At 54.8% G+C, this 17,508-nt stretch overlaps 7 protein-coding genes across 7 annotated transcripts; 2 read left to right on the top strand and 5 right to left on the bottom strand.

The window, feature by feature from the left end:
* Positions 1-35: 35 nt before the first annotated feature.
* Positions 36-592, bottom strand: BU26DRAFT_139132 (uncharacterized protein). The gene has a single exon (XM_033819792.1). The coding sequence runs from the start codon at positions 410-412 to the stop codon at positions 74-76; it is 339 nt and encodes a 112-aa protein (XP_033689470.1). The 5' UTR covers positions 413-592; the 3' UTR covers positions 36-73.
* A 2,366-nt stretch (positions 593-2,958) lies between these two features.
* Positions 2,959-5,208, bottom strand: BU26DRAFT_514374 (acetyl-CoA synthetase-like protein). The gene is made up of 2 exons (XM_033827821.1): positions 4,646-5,208; positions 2,959-4,581 (listed from the first exon to the last, which is right to left on the bottom strand). The coding sequence occupies exons 1-2, from the start codon at positions 4,866-4,868 to the stop codon at positions 3,047-3,049; spliced, it is 1,758 nt and encodes a 585-aa protein (XP_033689469.1). The 5' UTR covers positions 4,869-5,208; the 3' UTR covers positions 2,959-3,046.
* A 99-nt stretch (positions 5,209-5,307) lies between these two features.
* BU26DRAFT_138939 (bola-domain-containing protein) lies at positions 5,308-6,129 on the top strand. Its single transcript, XM_033819791.1, has 4 exons — positions 5,308-5,493; positions 5,575-5,660; positions 5,742-5,752; positions 5,817-6,129. Exons 1-4 carry the CDS (start codon positions 5,397-5,399, stop codon positions 5,992-5,994), a joined length of 372 nt encoding a protein of 123 aa, XP_033689468.1. The 5' UTR covers positions 5,308-5,396; the 3' UTR covers positions 5,995-6,129.
* A 1,234-nt stretch (positions 6,130-7,363) lies between these two features.
* On the bottom strand, positions 7,364-8,823 carry BU26DRAFT_537259 (ER-derived vesicles protein-like protein ERV14). Its single transcript, XM_033831400.1, has 4 exons — positions 8,305-8,823; positions 8,041-8,196; positions 7,919-7,985; positions 7,364-7,801 (listed from the first exon to the last, which is right to left on the bottom strand). Exons 1-4 carry the CDS (start codon positions 8,403-8,405, stop codon positions 7,709-7,711), a joined length of 417 nt encoding a protein of 138 aa, XP_033689467.1. The 5' UTR covers positions 8,406-8,823; the 3' UTR covers positions 7,364-7,708.
* Positions 8,824-8,991: 168 nt separating this feature from the next.
* BU26DRAFT_583093 (methionine aminopeptidase) lies at positions 8,992-10,473 on the bottom strand (the record flags this gene model as incomplete). The annotated part of the gene is made up of 3 exons (XM_033834553.1): positions 8,992-9,279; positions 9,330-9,876; positions 9,928-10,473. 3 exons carry the CDS (start codon positions 10,471-10,473, stop codon positions 9,146-9,148), a joined length of 1,227 nt encoding a protein of 408 aa, XP_033689466.1. The 3' UTR covers positions 8,992-9,145.
* A 294-nt stretch (positions 10,474-10,767) lies between these two features.
* BU26DRAFT_447265 (FAD/NAD(P)-binding domain-containing protein) lies at positions 10,768-12,693 on the top strand. The gene is made up of 3 exons (XM_033824649.1): positions 10,768-11,097; positions 11,147-11,361; positions 11,411-12,693. Exons 1-3 carry the CDS (start codon positions 10,992-10,994, stop codon positions 12,539-12,541), a joined length of 1,452 nt encoding a protein of 483 aa, XP_033689465.1. The 5' UTR covers positions 10,768-10,991; the 3' UTR covers positions 12,542-12,693.
* BU26DRAFT_600161 (uncharacterized protein) lies at positions 12,597-17,098 on the bottom strand (the record flags this gene model as incomplete). The annotated part of the gene is made up of 4 exons (XM_033835154.1): positions 12,597-12,993; positions 13,051-16,659; positions 16,718-16,903; positions 17,069-17,098. The coding sequence occupies 4 exons, from the start codon at positions 17,096-17,098 to the stop codon at positions 12,892-12,894; spliced, it is 3,927 nt and encodes a 1,308-aa protein (XP_033689464.1). The 3' UTR covers positions 12,597-12,891.
* Positions 17,099-17,508: the final 410 nt, after the last annotated feature.

The raw sequence follows: 17,508 nt of genomic DNA, 5'->3' as shown, positions 1-17,508 counted from the left end.
GTCCGCGCAAGCCGGCGCGTCAGAGGAGCGGAAGTTTCAGGGGAGCTTTGAGTAGAATGACACCCATGAATGTTCACCGGGCGCAGAACCACGCCCAATTGCATCCATAACCAGCCAACGGATACCCGAATCTGCCATCCTCAGCATTGATCTCTCCGGCTCGCCATTGGACCTGCATTAGCGCTGCGCGGGTGAGTTCGGTGAAGCGCTTCGGGATGCTTCCGAGCTCACCGGTGCTCCGACGGGAGTCATCTGCGCGACTGCGCAAGCAATGCTCAGCTATGCTTGCTAAGGAGGACTCAACGTCGCTTTTGTTCTGATGACTCTTGTCGCCACGGGAAGCGGGCGCGGTCAGCAGCTTGGGGCAACCGGCGCTTATCTCGTATCGCGCCTTGCTGCCCCGCCATGTCATGCATCGCGACACCAGCTCTCTGCCTCCGCCCTTTCGCCCTCTTCCTCAAACACCGCCGCCATTTGCCTCCTGCGCGTCCTCAAACTCCAGTTTCTTTGTTTCTTGCCCTCATGTCCAGCCTCCTAATTTCTCACCCGTCGCCGGCGTGGACCGACCGCGCTCAGATTTCAGGCAACACTGTCACCAGCCCCCACACGCTTCTCCCCTTTGAGACAGGTGACTTGACATTCACCTCCGCCCTCCTCTATTCCCGCAATGCTTCAGCCTGGCCTTTGCCAGAGTCACGCTTCCTGTCTGCCTTCTCACTGGCTCCTGCCTGATGTGCCTTGCAGGTCTAGTCATCGTCGCTGAGCCCTTCCGTCACGAAGCGTCGCCATCGCGGCTCCGTCTCGACCGAACAGTTCCTTTCGGTGAACTCCCAGATTGTCCGATGACTCCTCGTCGACGCTTCTGGCACGCTGGCGTACAGTGCAGCCTATCGTTCCTTGCCTCAGTCCTTGACCGGCTCAGGCCAGAGGCACCATAGCCACTCTGAATCATCGCCTCCGCGCGCATTCACTCGCCAGCGCGCACCTTGTTATCCAGGCACCTACATTGCCTCCCTCCATCCATAGGAGGTCCCCGATGGAGGGAACAGTCAACAGCAATGGAGGACTAGGTAGTTAGCGGCCTCAGGTATCTGCCTGGCATATAAATCGACCCCGTGGATGGCGTTTGGGTCTTTTCTCTTTCTTCATCCATTCATCAGTCTACAAGCCATCCTTCTGATTCATATACCTCCCGTCACAGTCATTGCTGTCTGATCCCGTGCTTCTATCCCGCCCTTCAGCTTCAGTCTACCATCTTCCATCAGCTTTCGTTTCGAGCTTCACGCTCCTCTACTTGACCCGTGAACCGCCAGGAATAGCATCTACCTGCTCGCCCGCGACCGCAGCAATCTCCCCAAACGAAAGACTTCGCGAATCAACAGTGCCTTCTCGACGCCTCCGGACGCCTCAACACCAGTCAACCATGTCTTCGTCACGATCCTCCTACAGCACGTCCTACGCACAGGACAAGGGCGCATATGCCCCTCGCTCGACTTCAGGTACGTTGCCTATGCTCCATGATTCGTCTTGACTCAGTTCTGACTAGAAGGACTAGGCTACTCGACTTCCTCGTCGTCATCGTCAAGCGTCTATACCAACTCGGCCCAATCGTCTCGCTCCCACCGCTATGGCAGCAAACCGGGCAATGTGGTCCACAACGGCGGTGGCGCGTCCAACGACCCAAACACGAGCACTTCGGCGCCTAACTCTGGATACTACAACTAGAGCGTCTCTGCTCGCTCCTTTCTGGAGCGAGTCTCGTTCCTCCAGTTCTGAGGATCGGGGAGGGTGGCTGCCTTTCGGCGGCCGCTGTCATATCAGTCTCGTCTCATGACTCATGAGCTACAAGGAGTGTGGCTGCCTTTGGGCAGTCAGCAGTATGTGTGCTCTGGCATATCGTCGGCGTTTTGCATAGGGTATGGCGTTACGTTTTTCGTCTCTGAGTTTACGGCATTAGAAGGGATTGTCGGCCTCAAGGCCGCCCGGATGGAGCAGATTGTCTATCTGCTTCTGTCTGTGTTGTTACGATTCCGCTGGATCTCTGGGTTTGGGTTACGATTCGCTTGTTTTTGGCACTTCCCTTCCTTCTTGCTTGCTCTTCACTTCACTTCTCCACTTTCAACTATCCAGGGTCGAGGTTCCTTTCCTTTCCGCGGAGGAAGACTTCCCCAGCACGCACGACGTTCCCTTTCCGCTGTATTAGTATAGTATCGCTTCTGTTGGTTTGGCATCATCGGTAATATAGACACGAATCATTATACACCATCGTCTAGTCTTCGTGTGATGCGTTAGTGATGCTTGATGATGCTTGATGATGATGGAGTGAGGTCGGACTCGGAGGGATTGGAGGAAGGTGGTGTCGGAGCAATGCTCCTGATTGGCGGGGCGCCCCTGATCAAAACACCCACTCCCACATGTGTAGCCAGCCCTATGCAGGCATGGGCGTAGTGTGCTCCACAGTAGCCAGCCTATCGATCTTTGACTAGGCTGTCTCTCTGTCGTGTCTATGGTCACCTTCGCACTATGCAGGTACTCTAAGGCTACGATGGACGATGGACGATTTGCCTTCCATTCGCCTCCCCTTTTTCAGTGCAGCCTGCCTCTATCCATTCCCCTTCCGCTTTCCGCGGCTTTTCTGCCATCGATTCTATTTGCATCGAAGTACAGACGATGGTTCTGGCACGCGGTACGGGTAGGTGCCTGAACCTTGGGGCTTACGACGACGCTTACGACTACCACACTATTCCTTCACCTCCCTTTCTATTGCCCTCCCAATATTGTAGCCTTGTGGAGACTTTGCTTCTGTAAGCGGCGAGGAGAGTTGCTGGTGAAACACGCTACTCGGCCGAAGAGGACACTGGTGGGGATGGATATCTGGATAGCCCGCAGCCCGTCTGTCTGCCTGGCGCGCCGACCTCATCAGACACCGCTTTCGTATGACACGCTCGCAAGCCTTCTCGCGAAGTTGAACTATTGTATTTACTTTTACTTTACGCTCTAAACAATCCATCTCCACAGCTATGATAGTCGTACAATCCCACCCCGATCACACACTCCCATTAGGCAGCACCACGGCGCCATTCTCCTTCCCACCCACTGGCTCCAACGCCTCGCCCCAAATCTGCTTAATCAACTGCTTCTTATTAATCTTTCCCATCGCATTCCGTGGAATGCTCTCAACAACCTTCATTTCCTGCGGAATCTTATAGTTCGCCAGAATCTCCTTCAGCTCTCTGCGCATATCGAGCGCTGACCACGGCCTACCTCCTCTGCCGGCCGTCTTGCCTGTCCCAGAGAGGACGACGACGCAAGCGACCTTCTGGCCCCAGGCTTCGGAGGGCAGGCCGACGACGGCGACTTCGCTGACTTGGGGGAGGGAGAGCATTTCGCGCTCGATTTCGAGGGCGGAGACTTTTTCGCCGCCCGTTTTGATGATGTCGGCGGATTTGCGGCCCTGGATGAAGTAGAGGGGTCCGTGGGCCCAGTCTTGAGCACTCTTTCCTGTACCCTCGACCTTTCTTCGCACGGCGACGTCGCCGGTCTTGAACCATTTTCCCCAGCCGTCCGCGTCGTCGACGAATTCTTTTGCGGTTGCTTCGGGGTTTCTCCAGTATTCTCTGAATATTGTCGGGCCGCGAAGCTGGATCTCACCATGGCGTTCGTGGCCTGTTTCGGGGTCGACTTCTTCTCCTTCCTTTATGATATCCCCGGTTTCGGTATCGACGAGGCGCGCCTGCACAGAGGGCAGCGGCCAGCCTACCGATCCGTCTACGCGGTCTGCGAATGAGAGACCACAGGATAGAGCCATGCCTACTTCTGTCATGCCGTAGCGTTCTAGAAGAACATTACCGCCACTGAGCTCCGTCCAGGCGGCTTTCACCGGTGTAGGCAGAGCAGCTGATCCAGAGATGTTGAGGCGCATGCTGGAGGGATGTAGCGCCTTTTTCGTGGCTGCTTGGAGTTCGGGGGATAGCGATGGGTGAGTGGCCAACAGGCGGGTGTATATCGTGGGAACGACGGTAAAGAAGGTGATGGGCTTTTTCGAATGGTCGGGATTCGGGAGGAAGGGAGCTGCTAGTCGCTCCCAAACCGCGGACGCGTTAAAGGGGAATTGAAATTCTATCGTGCTACCAACGTAGAGAGGCGTGAGAAGCGCGTTCACCGTCCCGTGGATATGGTGGAGCGGAAGGACATGGAGTAGCACATCCTTGCTGCTGTAATCCCACGCTTTCAACAGCGACATTGACTGCGCTGTGAGCACATCCTGAGGCAGAAGTACGCCTTTAGGCCGACTTGTGGTCCCGGATGTGTATAGCATCATGCCTCCCTTGTCGCTCACCGGCTCTTCCAGGGTGACATAATCGTCCGTTCTGCCCATCATGATCTTGTCCTGCTTATAGTTTATCGGACTGGTTTCCATGCCGTCTTTGAGCACCTCGTCTGCCTTGGCCTGGAACATCTCCGAGGAGAGAAGCATGAGCGATTCGCTCTGATCGATGATGTATCGCAGCTCGTGCGCGGGGAAGGTTGGCGCCAACGGGACGGCAATCGCGTGTGCAGCGAGGATAGAAAGCAAAGTCACTATCGTTTTGTCAACTGGTGTCCCATGGAGGGGTGGGAAGCTTGGGCTGTACTCGATGCGCACCTACATAGTCATACCCATTCTCCACCAGGAACGATATCCTCTCCCCCGCAGTGTCCTTCCCACCCGCATTCCTCTGCAGCTTATCCTTCGCAGCCGCAACATCATTCACCAGCTCTCCATACGTAAAGCGCCTCCCCGACAGGCTATGCACCACCGCCGTACTTTCCGCATCGTGCTTCTTGATCGCTTCGAAGATGGGGAGCCGGGGCAGCGTAGAAGCCATTCTAACAGCGATAAACGGCGATAATGTCGTGCAATTGGCGGAATGAGCGGATATACGATAACAATGTCGAGCGAGTGTCTGTGAGAAGAGCTTTCTTGCCCACATTAAGAGGGAAGGGCGGTCGCCCAGGATAAAGTTGAGGCTGGATGCAAGCTTCGGGGCGCGGCAGTTCGCGTGTGGAGGATCGCTTTCCGGGATATAGTGCTCACGCCGACGGACATGCCGCGCCTGGTGTCAGCATTTTCCGCGCTTTTGCTCCCCCGATTCAGAACTGCAGAGCTGGAGAGCGGTCTTTCTGCTTCGGGAAAGAGAAATTGAGGGGCTTGGTTCGAAATCTGGGGTTCAATTGATAATTGACCGTCTTGAAGGGTGACGGCGGCATTTTACATCGACTCCCGAACGCGTCTTGGCGCTCGGCTCGGCTTGCAAATTTGGGCACCGAAGCAACACCAGAGACCTATCACGACCCCGTCAAACTCCTAAAGCGCACCTCGGAAGGAGCGGCGTGCAAGAGAAAAAGGCCGATTGATGTTTCTGCGCAGGCTAGCCGTCGCCGGCAAGCGGTTCGCAGCGACCATGGCGCAATCGATGACTCCCGTCGAAGATGCTATGCGGGCAAAGGAAAGCCACTCTCCAGATACAACGTCGCTTGACGGTATTGCGAACTGCCAGAATAGGAAGCTAACCGCCACATAGCTTACAGAAGCATTCAAGCCCACAACTCTCGAGATATTCAATGATTCACACAAGCATGCCCATCACCAAGCCATGCAAGGGGTCACTAGCAGAGAGGTACCTACTCAACGTCCATCAAGTTCATCTCCCTAGACACACGTTTCTCTTATCCCAATGGATATAGACTGACTGTTGTAGACACACTTCCGGTACATCCGCTATCCCACTCTGAGCGCCCCCTTCGAGAGATGCGCCAGCAGCTAACATCCACAGCGTAATCATCACTTCCGAAGCCTTCAAATCTAAAATGCAAATCGCACGGCACCGCCTGGTCAACGCTGTTCTGAAAGACGAACTATCCAGAGAGGGCGGAATCCACGCGCTGCAGCTCAAGACGCGGACGCCAGATGAAGAGGGGCGTCAGACGCAGAAAGACGCAGCTGAGCAATGACGAAGTGCGGCTCAAAGGAATGACGATGAGTGATTGGGACTCGGGAAGAAAGACGGGCGACGGGCGACGCGTGAAATAGACTCGATGGCATTGTGCAGATCCATTCAATCCGGCTTCGACGCTTCCTTCAACTGCCCAACTACCTTCCCCGCGGCTGGCTCGCTCACTAGCCAGCCTCGCCCTATCTACCTCGTTCGAATACCACGAGGAAGCGAACGAAAAGTACTTGTTCGACACAGAATAATACTGCGATCTATAAATATTTCAAGCTATTGGCAAGAAACAAGCTCTAGGTGCATTGAGGTGTCGAAAATGAGCAACCATCCGAACCCAAAAGACACTCTCCTATCACTCGACATGGGCACAAAATTGTTTCTACCGAATTCGTAGAGATGGTACAGATACCAGCTCGGTCGTTTATGTCCACCTTCAAGATTTGGACATCCTAGACGAGGATAGCCGCACATACGGACCTCCATTGTCCGTAACCTTAGCCTTGCAGTGGACGCCTGGAATCGCGCCTGGACTACCTTAAAAATAAGGGCAAAGTACAGTCGACCGAAAACGAATGGACGCCACATTCCTTACCCCTGGACACTCCTGTAAGAGATCTTCCTCGTTTAAATGTTCTAGATCTCGACGTCAGGCATCGATACAAGAACCGTGTCTCTCTCATACAGTTTCAATCGCAACGGCGCATATTCAAATTCTGCCCATTCAAGTTCGAGCTCCCATACCTGGCGCAAGAAATTAAGGCCCTGACAGTACTCTCAAGTCGCGGATGCACGTTGATCCCTCCCGTATTGAGTTACGTGTTTGAAAGGAGCAAAGAGCAGATAATTGGGTTTGTCTGTGAAGAACTGCAAGGGCGCTTCGCAGAGCCAGGTGACTATGACCAGTGCAGAGACGCCCTCTAGAAATTACACTCTTATGGCTGCGTTCACGGGGACCTCAACAAGTTCAATATTATTATAACGGCGGACGGCCCTCGATTCATTGACTTTGAGAAGTCAAGGCTAAATACCGATCTTTCAGATGCTGAACTCGCCACACTACAACAACGAGAGGTTGATAGGCTTGATGAAGCACTGAATGATGGAGGAGGGTGGGGAAAGCCTTGGTCGGAGACGGGTTCTTGACAGGCTATAGTCGTGGATTTCCTATAGCACTTCCTCAGTCTGAGCCAGTATTATGCTGTGCGATATCCATACCGATTTTATTCGCTTTGATTGCATGGGCGGCATTTGTGGGGGGATTGCTTTTCTTCCTCACAATTTACTCCCGGGCACTTCTGTTCCGTTAATACTCTTAGAAGAATAAAAAGAAGTTAGTAGACTCGTACTTTCTTTATAGTAATAAAGATGCCAGACTAGACTGAGAAGGCTGTCTATACACGTTAATGAAATGATTCATTTACAACAAAATACACGCTGTCATGGCCCATGAGAACGTGGGCTCTGTCCATCGCGCTAGTCCAATTATCAATCATCCACCCAAAACCCCGTTCCCGCCTTGTCCAATTCCATTGCCTGCGTAATAATCCGGAATGGTATCTTGATCCCCGCTCTCTACCAACAGTTCCGTTGCCGCGGATCTTGTGGGCTACCTCCAAAACCATATTCCAGCGCCCGAGCGAGCTTGGTGCCCCTAGCCAGTGTCAAGCTTGGAAACACTTCGGGTGCGGCATGTCGATTGCTTTTCGAGCGGCGTGCGTCTAGTGAGATTCGTCCCGGATGAGCGCAACGATCATGCTATAGAGGTAGAAGAAGAACATGATCAAGTGGAAACCCAGCTTGATGAATGATTCCTGCGAGCTGTCAGCGTTTGCATAAGGTACGGGTTTCAAGCGATAAAAACAACAACAGCATATAGCTGTGAAAATGCACACTGCGGGTAGTCATGCAACGAATAGGAAAACGCCCACCTTCTTGTGCACATTCAGCTTCCTGAAGATCTCAGTCGCATCCAAGAGGTGCTGGTTCTCGAAGATCCTAGCTCAAGTCAGCCGCGCTGCGCCTAATCCCTCACACATAGCGCTTTGCGTACTTCCTGCCGTTCCAAGCCAACAGCGGCAGATTCAAAATCAGCGCCATCCAGTAGCCATTGATGAGGAAGAGGAAGGTCAGGAAGGCGTGGACGGCGGCTTCGGGCACAATGTATGTGTTGAGGCGGTTGCAGAGGTCGATGGGGTTGATGTAGTCGCTGGCGCAAAATTAGCATCTGGTGAGCAGAGAGGGGTAGCTCGGAGGTCCGATATGCGGCATCCCGCGGCCACATGGTATTGATGGGTAGAGGAGTACGGCGACGTACCATTCCAAATCGCTGTACATAATAGTGAAAAACACCTGGAGGAAGAGGTTGACGGCGTTTATCAGCACCGCCAACAGGTATAGCCACGCTTCGCCGGACATTGTGGGAGCTTCGAGTGCGGCGTAGCACCGGGTTCGTGGGGATTCGAGCTTTGGAGGTGTGCAACGCAGTGACCGGGTCTCTGGGCGCAAACAGCAAACGATGAGCGTGTGAGGCTGGGTATCCGCGGTGGTCGTGTGGTGGAGTTTATCGGGCCAGGCGCGGAAAACTAGCGTGCGAACGCGGGGCGCGGGTTGAGAGTGGATGAGATGACGTAGCGCGGATTGAGTCTCAAAAAGCGCAACGGGCGCTGAGGTAGTGTTACGTGGAAGAGCGAGGTGGACTGGAGGCGTAGGCAGGCTGCGAGAATGTTCGGATGACGTTGAGGCAGGAAGAGGGCACTTGGGCACTGTTGGCGGAAGCCTGGCCCATGCGCCTTCGCTTGTGCAGCTGCGGATCAAAGTTCCCCGAGTTCGCGCGCCATTCTCGGACATGTGAGAGTTTCGATATCACGACATCCGAATATCTCTGGGACGCGCTAGTGGAGCTGGGACTGTTTGGTTTGGTTTGGTTGTTTGTCTCTTCTGTCAGACAAGCACTGACCGCTGTCACTGCGGCCTTGGTTGGGTCTAGCTTCAAGTCTTCCCAAGGTTGTCAGGAGCATCACAACATTCAAGCAACAGCCTCGCCTGATGCTTGAGTAGACTGCCTTAACCTCCCTCCTATGCCCACCCTGGAATATTCTCCTCCATTCAACCCCATCGTCAACTTCCCAGAAGCAGCATGACCCGACTTTCAACCCCTATGAAGTCTCAACGGCCTCTGAAGCCGCCGCTCCATTCGTGGGTGATGGCATCGGCACAGGCCCACCCGGGGAATCTGGGAACCTAGCCGTAAGGATCTCGACACCGTCTTCGGTCACAAGCAGCGTATGTTCTGTAACAGATTAACAAGCTAGCTTTAGTAGAGTGTAGCTAAGAACTCACCGAACTGTGCTGTCCGAGTACCATCCTGCGTAACACTGGTCCAGTCGTCCGGCCATGTCTTGTCCCTGTGCGTGCCCAGGCTGATCATTGGCTCGATGGTGAAACACATGCCGGGTTTTGCTTGCCCGACAGCCTTGTTCTTGGCGTAGTGCGGAACGTTTGGCGCGCAGTGGAATAGCTGGTTGACGCCGTGTCCGCAATATGTCTTGATTACGCTGCAGTTCCTGCTCTTTGCGTGCTTCTCTATAACATTACCCGGGTCCCGGAACAGCATGCCCGGCTTGACGATTGCGATAGCCTTGTCTAAGCATTCGCGGGCCGTCTCTACTATGCGTACCGATTCCGGATCTGCCAGTGCATTGTCGCCGATGTAGTATGTCTCGTTGAGATCGCCGTGAAAGCCGCCATGGTATAGAGTTACGTCGATGTTGAGGATATCACCGTCTTGGAGGACCCGCTGATCCGGGATACCGTGACAGATGACTTCGTTGGGTGATGTGCATACGGATTTCGGAAAGTGGCAGTAGTTGAGAGGCGAGGGGTAGGACTGTGATGGTGAGCATCAATGTCTCTCAACAATGAAAAGAGCTGCGCTTACATTCCGCTCTAAGCAGGCTTTGTGCACCACCTCGTCGATATGGTCTGTCGTCACGCCTGGCTTTGCCTCCCTCGCCGCGATGTCCAAAACTTCTCGTGCTAGCCTGCACACCTTGCGCATGCCCTCCTGCTGCTTCTTGTCGAGTATGGTAATCTTGTTCCTCCCAACAAAGACTTGCTCCGAGCGCGGTATGCCATCTTTCGCATAATCTGGATGCTTTATGCTCGCGGGGACTTCGCGCCTCGGTGACAGTGGGTAGACAGGTCGTAGGCTTCCGGTGTAAGGAAAGGTAGGGAACGGGTTGTAGTGGCCGGTCGCTGGATCGGGGTAAGAAACTACTTTGGGCGTGGTGATGTTGGAGAGTATACTTCTTTGCGACTTGTGGAGTTTCTTGTGCTCCGCCCAGTTGCGCTTGAAGCAGTCTTGGGAACAGAAGTAGCTCTCCTTGCCGAGCTTCTGGCAATTCGGACACTGCAGCTGGCTTGCGTCGTTTTCGCAGTCTTTGCCTGTGCATTTGCGCGGTGGTGGTGGCGCGTCTCCGGCCATGTTGTCTAGTGTAGTCGTACGAGCTCGGAGGATCTTATGAGAAATTGGAACGTCGAGGTCTGTTCTATACTGAGCAGTGCTGAGCTTTTATTTCACAAGTTCGCAGGGGTATATGTGCCGTACTCCGGGCTCCGCGTAAAAATAGCGAGTGGTGTAGCCCTTCCAAGGTTCCAAAGCACAATGCCGAAGGTGAACAATCGGAGTTGAAATGGTCTAGGCCGGAACCGGGCATGTGGCGTCGATCATCGCTTAGGTCATCTAGCGCGGCCTGTCACTTCCTCATCCGAGGCCTTTCCGTTTTGGTGCGGTCATGCTTGCTTACTTACTCGTCTATTCCTCTTGTCATTCGAGCGCCTTTCCAAGGTTTCCTTCCTCTTCGTTGTAAACATGAACCGGGAGTGATTCAGCTATCTAGCTACTTCATCCGGCCGCGGACTTGTCTATGTAATCGTGCCACCTCGTTTCTCTTCATTCGGTTCTCCCAGTCTATACTCCATTTCCCCGTACACGCTTTGAGGATGCCTCAGAAAGTAGTTATCGTGGGAGCCGGCCCTGTGGGCTCTCTGGCTGCTCTGTATGCCGCTGTTCGAGGGCACGATGTTGAAATCTACGAACTTCGGCCTGGTGAGTTGCCTCCTCGCACTATGTGGGCGTTTCTGCTCATGTTATGAAGACCTTCGCGACCCGGACACTACACCCTTAAACTTCGCCAAATCCATCAACCTTGCTCTCTCGGAGCGAGGTATCAACTCGCTTCGGAAGACCGGATTGCCCAATCTCGCGCATGCCGTTCTTGGCGAGACGTTCCCCATGCATGGCCGCATGATTCACGTGAGAAAGCAAGGGAAGTACGTTCGTGAACCCCAGCTATACGATGCTCGCGGAAAAGTAAGTAGCTGCAACATGATCCAGCTGGCATCGATTCTAACGTCAGCAGAATCTCCTGGCAATGGACCGAGCAGGCCTGAACAAGACTCTCCTGGACCAGCTCGAGTCGATGCCCAACGTCAAATTCTTCTTCAACCACAAGCTCGTCGGCGTCGATTTCAGGAAGCAGCTAGCCTGGTTCGAGCGGCACACAAAGTCCGACGACGCAGCGCGCGGCACCGAGATCGAGCTCAGATTCGACTTCATGGTCGGCGCCGACGGCGCGCACTCAGCCGTCCGCTATCACCTCATGAAGTTCGTGCCCATGAGCTACCAGCAAGAATACATTGACAAGCTCTGGTGCCAGTTCCACGTCCCGCCAACGCCGGACGGCGGCTTCCGCTTACCGCCGAACTATCTCCACATCTGGCCGCAGGACGAATCTATGTTCATTGCGCTCCCAAACCTGGACAAGACTTTTACCGCGACACTCTTCCTGACCCGCACCGGCTTCGAGCAGCTCGACGCCTCGGGCAAGGTAGTCGAATACTTCAACCAGAAATTCCCCGGCGTGGTCCCAGACCTCATTACCGAAGACGAACTGCGCAAGCAGTACTCCACAAATCAACATCTACCCCTAATTACCATCAAATGCACCCCCTACCACTTCGGCTCCAGCGGCGTCATCGTCGGCGATGCCGCACACGCAATGGTCCCCTTCTACGGCCAGGGCATGAATACCGGACTGGAAGACGTCCGCGTGCTCTTCGAGTTCCTAGATAAGTACCCCGACGATCCTGCGACGGCGCTGAACGAGTACTCGCGCCAGCGCACTCCGGATGCGCATACCATCAACGACCTTGCGCTGAGAAACTACCATGAGATGGCTACAGATGTCAAGAGGCCGATGTATCTGCTCCGCAAGTGGATCGAGGAGACGCTAGATCTGTATCTGCCGCGTGCTGGATGGGCGACCCAGTACTCGCGCGTGACGTTCAGCAACATGCGGTACTCGGAGGTCCACCAACGGGCACAGCGGCAGGCGCGGATACTGAATAGCGTGGTAGGTCTGAGCCTGGCGACTCTCGTCGGGACGGGCTTTTTGTTTGCGAGGTCGGGTGCTGCGCAGAGGGCGAAGATGGGTATTCTGAGGTCCATCTGCTGGGTAGCGAGGCGTGCACAGGGCCTCTTTCAAGGCTGAACCATTGTGATGTGGGTCTTTCATTAGACCATGTACTATATATATATCTCACCGGACGATATGTGTATTCCAACATGAACTAGTGCGGCACATTGAGGCCGCATGTTTTCATATCTACGCGGCAGAGTAACACCAAAGGGACCAATGTGGGTAATCATAATCGCAATCCATGCAGCAGTCCTACCAAAGGCTCTCCGGCGAGCAAGGAAAACACCATGGGGTATCATCCCTACCTTGCATCCCAAAACGCCTCGAAATGTCACTCTTCTCCATGCAACGCCCAACTATGCAAAGCAAACAAAGCAGTGTGCCGACTACCCCAGATATTCATGCATGTGGCTTAAATTTTCTCACAACTCGTCCTTCCAGCTCAGGACATCGACCTTCTCCCGCGGCACCGCAGCCGCCGGACGCACAGCCAGATTCGCCGGCCATTTCTTCCGCGGATCAACCTACTCAAGTTACTCACTCTCCCCACAAGCGTCTGACAAAGGAGATCGCGAACGTACCCTCGTGCTGCCGGTAAGCGAAGTCATGCGCTGATACGCAAAGACAAAGTCGCGGTACTCGTCGCCAGTCGGCTCGGTTGGGATCTTGGATGCGCCGTCAGCACGGCTCGACGCAGGATTGTTATCTGATTGACGCCGTGAGAGGGGCGTTGATGTGCCGCTTCGTGAGAGGGCGGGTGCGGTGGGTTGGATGGGAGCAAGGGTCGCAGATTTGTGCAAAGAGCTAGACCGAAGCGCGGAGCCTCCATTGGATGAATGAAGGCCCTTATGAGTACCTGCTGGGAGGGAGTGCCGTGGACGGTCGCCTAGTGAGCTTTGCACGGGTTCCACAGCGGCTGCTTCGTGTTGGCTGGTACCCCAGGGTAGGGACTTCCTGAAAGGTTTCGTAGCGGGCTCCGCAATCGGTTCAGGGATTGCAGGCTGCGCTCCAAGCTCCTCTAGGGCGGCGAGGAGAGTCCTCCTGCTGTCAATGACACTCTTTTTGTATATGGTATCCCTGATCTGATCCTTGTAGAACCTGTAATATGGCTCTGCGTCTTCCCCAGTATCCATACACGCCAGGACGTAGCTCTTATAATCCGTCCTGTTCCGAATGATGTAGTCGTCCCATTGCCATTTCGGCACCATCTTGTCCTCCATGTCCAGCTTGTACATTTGCTTACACTGGCCCATGAAGTGCTTTTCATCCCCTTTGTACTCGGGATACGCCGCTTTGAATTCTTGGAAGATGGTATTCGGCTGTGCCGTTTGCGTAGCAATGCCCCGACTAGCTGGCGATGGAAGGTTTGACATTGGGACAGGGCCTTGAGGGGCCTGAGACGGAGGTTTGTGGGCAGCATGAACGATTTCCTTAGATGCTTTCTGGACCTCTAGGGGTTCGTCGATCTCCATTTCCATGCGCGAAGTGTCGGTTCTATACGCGGCAGACAGGGGTGACGTCGTGGTAGGAGGTCTTGTGATGCTAGGTTCCTCCGTCGGACCCTCGTTCCTTCCCCGAGAGTTGGAATGATCGCCTGCATCTCGCTCCTTCCGTTTCCCTATCCTGACGCCTTCTTGCTTCTCCCGAGCCTCACTGGCTCGTCCATTAGGTGATCTGCCCTGGCGCACCATGAGTCGAGGAGAAGTAGTGGCAGAGGTAGAATGGAACGGCAGCGATGTTCTACTGGGCGATATCTTGTAGGTAGGAGAAGTCAGCCTTTCCGCACCGGCTCTAGCATCGAGCTCCGCCGTGAAGGAACTGCGCTCTTTCCGGGGTGGTAGGCCGTTCGGCGAAATCCGCGACGTGGTCGTGACGCTTGCGTCGGATCTCCGTCCTTCCATGAATTTCTCCATCGACTCTGTCCTCAGCTGCCGAACTGCTGCAGCGGTATCTTTGACGGGCGAGTCATCGTCAAACCCCACTATCTTGATCTCTCGCCTCTTTGAGTGACGGCTGCTCTTCTTGGATGGCGACTCGTCCAGCTTGCGCTTCGTGTGTGCTGCGAGTGGAATAGCTGCGACTGGCTCGGTTGCGTTAGGCCTTGGCTGCTCCAAGTCATCTGGGCGGTGGACCATCTGTTCGCCTGACGAGCTAAGTTCCTTGGGTGGCATCTGGAAAGAGACCGGTGTGGGTTCAGGCTGCAAAAGGGGCATATCCTGATCCTGGGGATCACTTGTGGTGGTTGTAAGCTCGAGTTTGGAAAATTTACCCGCTCCCGGAGAGTCTGCATCTGCCATGGGTATGTCGCTGGTTTCGGCAGGAGGCAAGCGTACGTGCTTCTGAGCATGGGCGGAAGCTTCCTCCGCGACAGCAGGTTCAACGCTGCGTTCTTGCCTATCTGGCGCCTCGCCAGCTGTTGTGGAAAGCTTGGCGCCAGCACTAACAGCAGCGCGGCGCTCGCCCGAGGAGTTCGGCTCTTTATAGGTGCAATACACGATTGAGGTCGACGAAGTGTCTTTCGACGTCCCGCTAGAGGTCTGTTGCCGTAGCGATTCAGGAGAGTTTACCTTCGGCACCTGCCCATTTTTCCCCTTCGCGTACGGGGTATCTTTGACCTGGACCACGGCGACTGGCGGCGGCTTGGAGGCAGCTGCACGTTCACCACTTGACTGATCCTCTCCTAGGCCGCGGGGAACCGCCGTTTCCAATTCCATCTCTTCGTCTGAATCTTCGTTTGCTGGAACAAGCGGAGGCGACGAGGGAGGCCCGGCGGGTTCATGTTCGTTTGACGACTCAACAGTGACGGGCTGTGACAGCATCCTACCCGATGCATGTGCTCCATCCTCGCCATCAGGATACGCAGCATCTTTTCCAGCACCGAGGCTCGAATCTGGAGGCAGCGCTTGATCCACCCTTTTCGGTCGGTGTGGCAATTCAGGCATTTCGGGAGTCGGCGTAGGTGACCAAGAAAGCTCACTCGTTGGTGGCTCCTCTTCTGCATCGTGATCTTGGTCACGCAATGGCGATTCTGGTGGCCCGTACATCTCATCATCCGACATAGCGGCCGCGGCCGCGGCCTCAGCTGCACGTTCGCCAAGCGCTATTAATATTCGAATTGGAATATTCCCATCAGGGAACCGGTATCCAGGGAGCGGCTTTTGCCAACATTCCGGTTTCAAGAGTAGAGACAATTGGTCTTGTGGTGGATTCGCCGACTCGCGCGTCAATTGGAATCCCTTCACCCAGGCTGGTCTCGCGGCTTCCAGATCGTCGTCGTCCTGATCAATGCCGAAGGGTTCATCTAGAGGTTGTTCAACTTCCTGCGGCTCGGAAATCATCTCAACATCCATGTCGTGTTGGCCACCACCGTCACTGTCTGCCCTCAAGGACTCCGTTCTACCGATCGTCGAGATTGGCGATGCTGGTTGTGGTCTGTCGGGTGGGCCGTAGCGCATTGTAAGAGGGCTCCGTAGCTGTGATGGAGAAGGTCCTAGGCCGTGAGGTTGGTTAACAGCGGAGGTTCGGGCAAATCCACCTGTAGAAGGGGCAGTCCGCTGTCCGGCATTCTGGTTTCCGTTGCGATTGAGAAGATTCAATAAAGCGGCTTGCTTCGCCGAATGCGAGCCGGTATTGTCCGCCGGAAGCTCCTCTCTGCGCGTGTTGCCAGCGAGAACAGGCTCCAGCCTATTCACGCCCAGGACCTGCACATCGTCGTCTTCTACCGGGGCCCGAGAGGGACGCACCATCTGAGTACCAAACGGCATCTGAGTGTGCGGAGAGGTCCCTTCGAGGTCTCCATCAGCCACACGACCCCTACCCGGCGACATGTTGTCCTCCTCTTCGCCAGAGTTCCGGCGAAAGCATCGGCGGTCCTCTAGCGCTCTTGTACGTTCCACTTTCCGCAAAGCGTCCTGGATTTTCTCACAAGCTGTTATGGGCCTCGGACCGGCGATATCCCCTCTGCTACCTTCACCCCGCCAATCAATTGTATTGAGGAAGAAGCGGACCTTGTCGCGCGGCGGTCCGTAGCTAGCAATGCGGATCGTGTAGTTTCGGACTGCGATGACGCTGTTCAAGCTCGCGGTGGAAATTCGTAGTCGTTGGTAGCGCGTATAGAGGTCTCTGTGGCATTCGCGCGTGAGCGTCGCTTCGACGTAGGCCTTGCCGTCCGTGAGAGTGAGCGGATATTTCTGCGATAGTGAATGTCAGTTGCGAAGTTCAGATTCGAGGACGCATGGGAATGAGCACCTTGATAATTTGCAGATTGCTGTTGTGTTCGGGGTGAATCGTCTCGATTATGTCCAAGGAGCTGCCTGTATCCTCGTACACACCTTCCCAAGCTCGCACGGGGTCGGACTTGATCCCTAGCGCCTTGTTTGAGGCCTTCTCTTTCAAGAAGCTGTTGCCTAGGTGTATTTGTATTGCGATAGCTTCCTAGCACGGTGGGCGTGAATGTTAGCAGCTATTCCGGCGCAAGAAGGGCGAGTCCGCGTCCGAGCATGGCGCATTCGGCTTCTACGCGGTGGGCTGGATAGCTTTTCGAGGCTTCAATGAATGCAGATAGAATGAGACTGGCCGTGCGCGGACCGCAATACGTACCTCGAGCCAGTTGGTGAGGCCAGTGGCCATGTCACGTCACGAGTCGCGCGACGCGTCTACCCGTGAACCTAGGTACCAAGGGCAAGCAGCGAAAGCGAACACTCTTCGGTACAAATAAGGAACAACATCAAGGCAAATGACTTTCACGTCGAAACAAAGTGAACGCGGGCAACAGCCCCCGTTTGTTTCTGCCTGAGGCACCCATGCATGTGGGAATAAAGCGCCGGCGGCTATGCCCTCCTAGTAGAAATACTTAGGTAGGACATTCGATCCTCTAGTAGTGGGGTAGGAATATAAGCCCTTTGGTTCCCTCGGCATGCCGCGATATTGGCCGGCCAAGCTTAGCCAACAGTCAAACGAAGCATTCGGTGTGTAAGTCTCGCGCTTACACGTGATGTCCATCGTCACCTTGCAGGCGCAGTAGAAGCTCGTGGTTACCT

Source organism: Trematosphaeria pertusa (assembly GCF_010094035.1).
Source record: "Trematosphaeria pertusa strain CBS 122368 unplaced genomic scaffold BU26scaffold_2, whole genome shotgun sequence".
Taxonomy (NCBI): Eukaryota; Fungi; Ascomycota; class Dothideomycetes; order Pleosporales; family Trematosphaeriaceae; genus Trematosphaeria; species Trematosphaeria pertusa.
This window is presented reverse-complemented; position numbering and strand designations above follow the sequence as displayed.